The following is a 1,887-nucleotide window of genomic DNA, read 5'->3' on the forward strand; positions in this document are numbered from 1 at the left end:
GGTTCTAAAGGTCCGTCCACACTCATACGTTCTAAAGGTCCGTCCACACTCATAGGTTCTGAGTGTCCATAAACACTGATACGTTCTGAGGGTCCATCCACACTGACAGGTTCTGAAGGTCCATAAACACTTATAGGTTCTGAGGGTCCATCCACACTGACAGGTTCTGAAGGTCCATAAACACTTATAGGTTCTGAGGGTCCATCCACACTGATACGTTCTAAAGGTCCATCCACACCCATAGGTTCTGAGGGTCCATCCACACTGATACGTTCTGAAGGTCCATAAACACTTATAGGTTCTGAGGGTCCATCCACACTGACAGGTTCTGAAGGTCCATAAACACTTATAGGTTCTGAGGGTCCATTCACACTGACAGGTTCTGAAGGTCCATAAACACCCATAGGTTCTGAAGGTCCATAAACACTTATAGGTTCTGAGGGTCCATCCACACTGACAGGTTCTGAAGGTCCATAAACACCCATAGGTTCTGAAGGTCCATAAACACTTATAGGTTCTGAGGGTCCATCCACACTGATACGTTTTCCTTTCAAAATTGGGTTTTCAAACTAAAAACAATCTCCGTCCTTCAGCATTTCAGTCAGTTTTCAAGCGTGTCTTTAAATTTATTGTGAGGGAACTTCTAACTTGTTCTTGTGAGGGTCGTCATGGTGATGTTAAAAACCAGAGGACAGCATGTACTGAATGAGTCGTCAAAGGCCCTGCGTGGGCTGGGAGTGTGTGTGTGTGTGTGTGTGTGTGTGTGTGTGTGTGTGTGTGTGTGTGTCTGGCCCCTGTGCAGATACAGTCCGTGTGATAAGAGCAGGAAGCATGTGGTTGTTATCTGGTTCAACTCATCTCACCTTCGGATGAATCCGTCTGCGTCGCACGCCAGTGAACGCCTCCGAAGTCTCCAACGCTGACTTTTACCCCTCTCACACACATTTGTGTTTGTAACTACCCAAACAAGAACCTATGATTTTTTTTTTTTTTTAAACACAGAAAATTTGCTAGTAGACGAGTAAATAGACTTAATAAATAAAAATGAATTAAAGAACTATACACGTAGGCCAAGTACGTAATGGAAACTATAATACTTGTCACGCCCATGCATCGGTAGGGTCTAACCTGGGCGTGTAATCTGGTAACCAGAAGCTCACATAACCTCCATCGTTTGCAGAGGAAGGAACGAGTGAGCTGGATAGATATTACCTGAAGAACGTGGTAATACAGAACACACGCTACGGTGTAAACGGGGGATTAAGCAAGTCGACCGGTGAGATTCGTGGTTGTTTGTGTTCTCTTTGTGTGTCTGTCGTCGTGGTTTCTGTCACTTCTCACACCCAGTTTCCTCTTTCAAGAGCGAACCAACATCCTGTTGCATCACGCGTCGACTTTCAGACTTTTTGCAACACAGCGGTGTCTTTCTGTCGTTCTCACGTGATAATTTCCATGATAGGGCCCACTCGCTTCGTGAGTATGTGTCACACACACTCACACACACACACACACACACACACACACACACACACACACACACACACACACACCAGCACCGCAGACAGGTCTAGCTCCAGACCCGATTAGTGCATGTGGTGAGTCTTTGTTTGAGGACAAAAGGATTTCCCCGTCTGAGACGAGCAGCCGGTGGCAAGAAGAAACGAGGAGGACAAAGATTATCTGCTGCAGTCAGGGTGTGGGGGTGGGGGTGGGGGGGGGGGGGGGGGGGGGGGGGGTATTTTAGAAAAGATGGAGGTCAATGGCGTGAAATCACTCTAACCTGGCATCCCGGTCCTCTGAGTCGAGCTTGAAGCCGGACCCTTTGGAGAACGGTTCTGTTCGGACAGACCTTTAGACCTTTAGAGGTGTTTGACTCACTACACCTGT

At 47.2% G+C, this 1,887-nt stretch overlaps 1 protein-coding gene across 4 annotated transcripts in view; it reads right to left on the reverse strand.

Moving 5' to 3' along the window:
• LOC117732684 (opioid growth factor receptor-like) overlaps positions 1-1,215 on the reverse strand; it is a 5,236-nt gene extending 4,021 nt beyond the window's left edge. For 2 of the 4 annotated variants that reach the window (XM_034535766.1, XM_034535770.1), the window contains exon 1: positions 864-1,122. In XM_034535766.1, the coding sequence (XP_034391657.1) occupies positions 864-945 (82 nt within the window). In that variant the 5' untranslated portion in view covers positions 946-1,122. The other 2 variants (XM_034535767.1, XM_034535768.1) reach the window with 2 other exon arrangements.
• Positions 1,216-1,887: the final 672 nt, after the last annotated feature.

The sequence above is a fragment of the Cyclopterus lumpus genome, chromosome 6 (assembly GCF_009769545.1).
Source record: "Cyclopterus lumpus isolate fCycLum1 chromosome 6, fCycLum1.pri, whole genome shotgun sequence".
Lineage (NCBI taxonomy): Eukaryota > Metazoa > Chordata > Actinopteri > Perciformes > Cyclopteridae > Cyclopterus > Cyclopterus lumpus.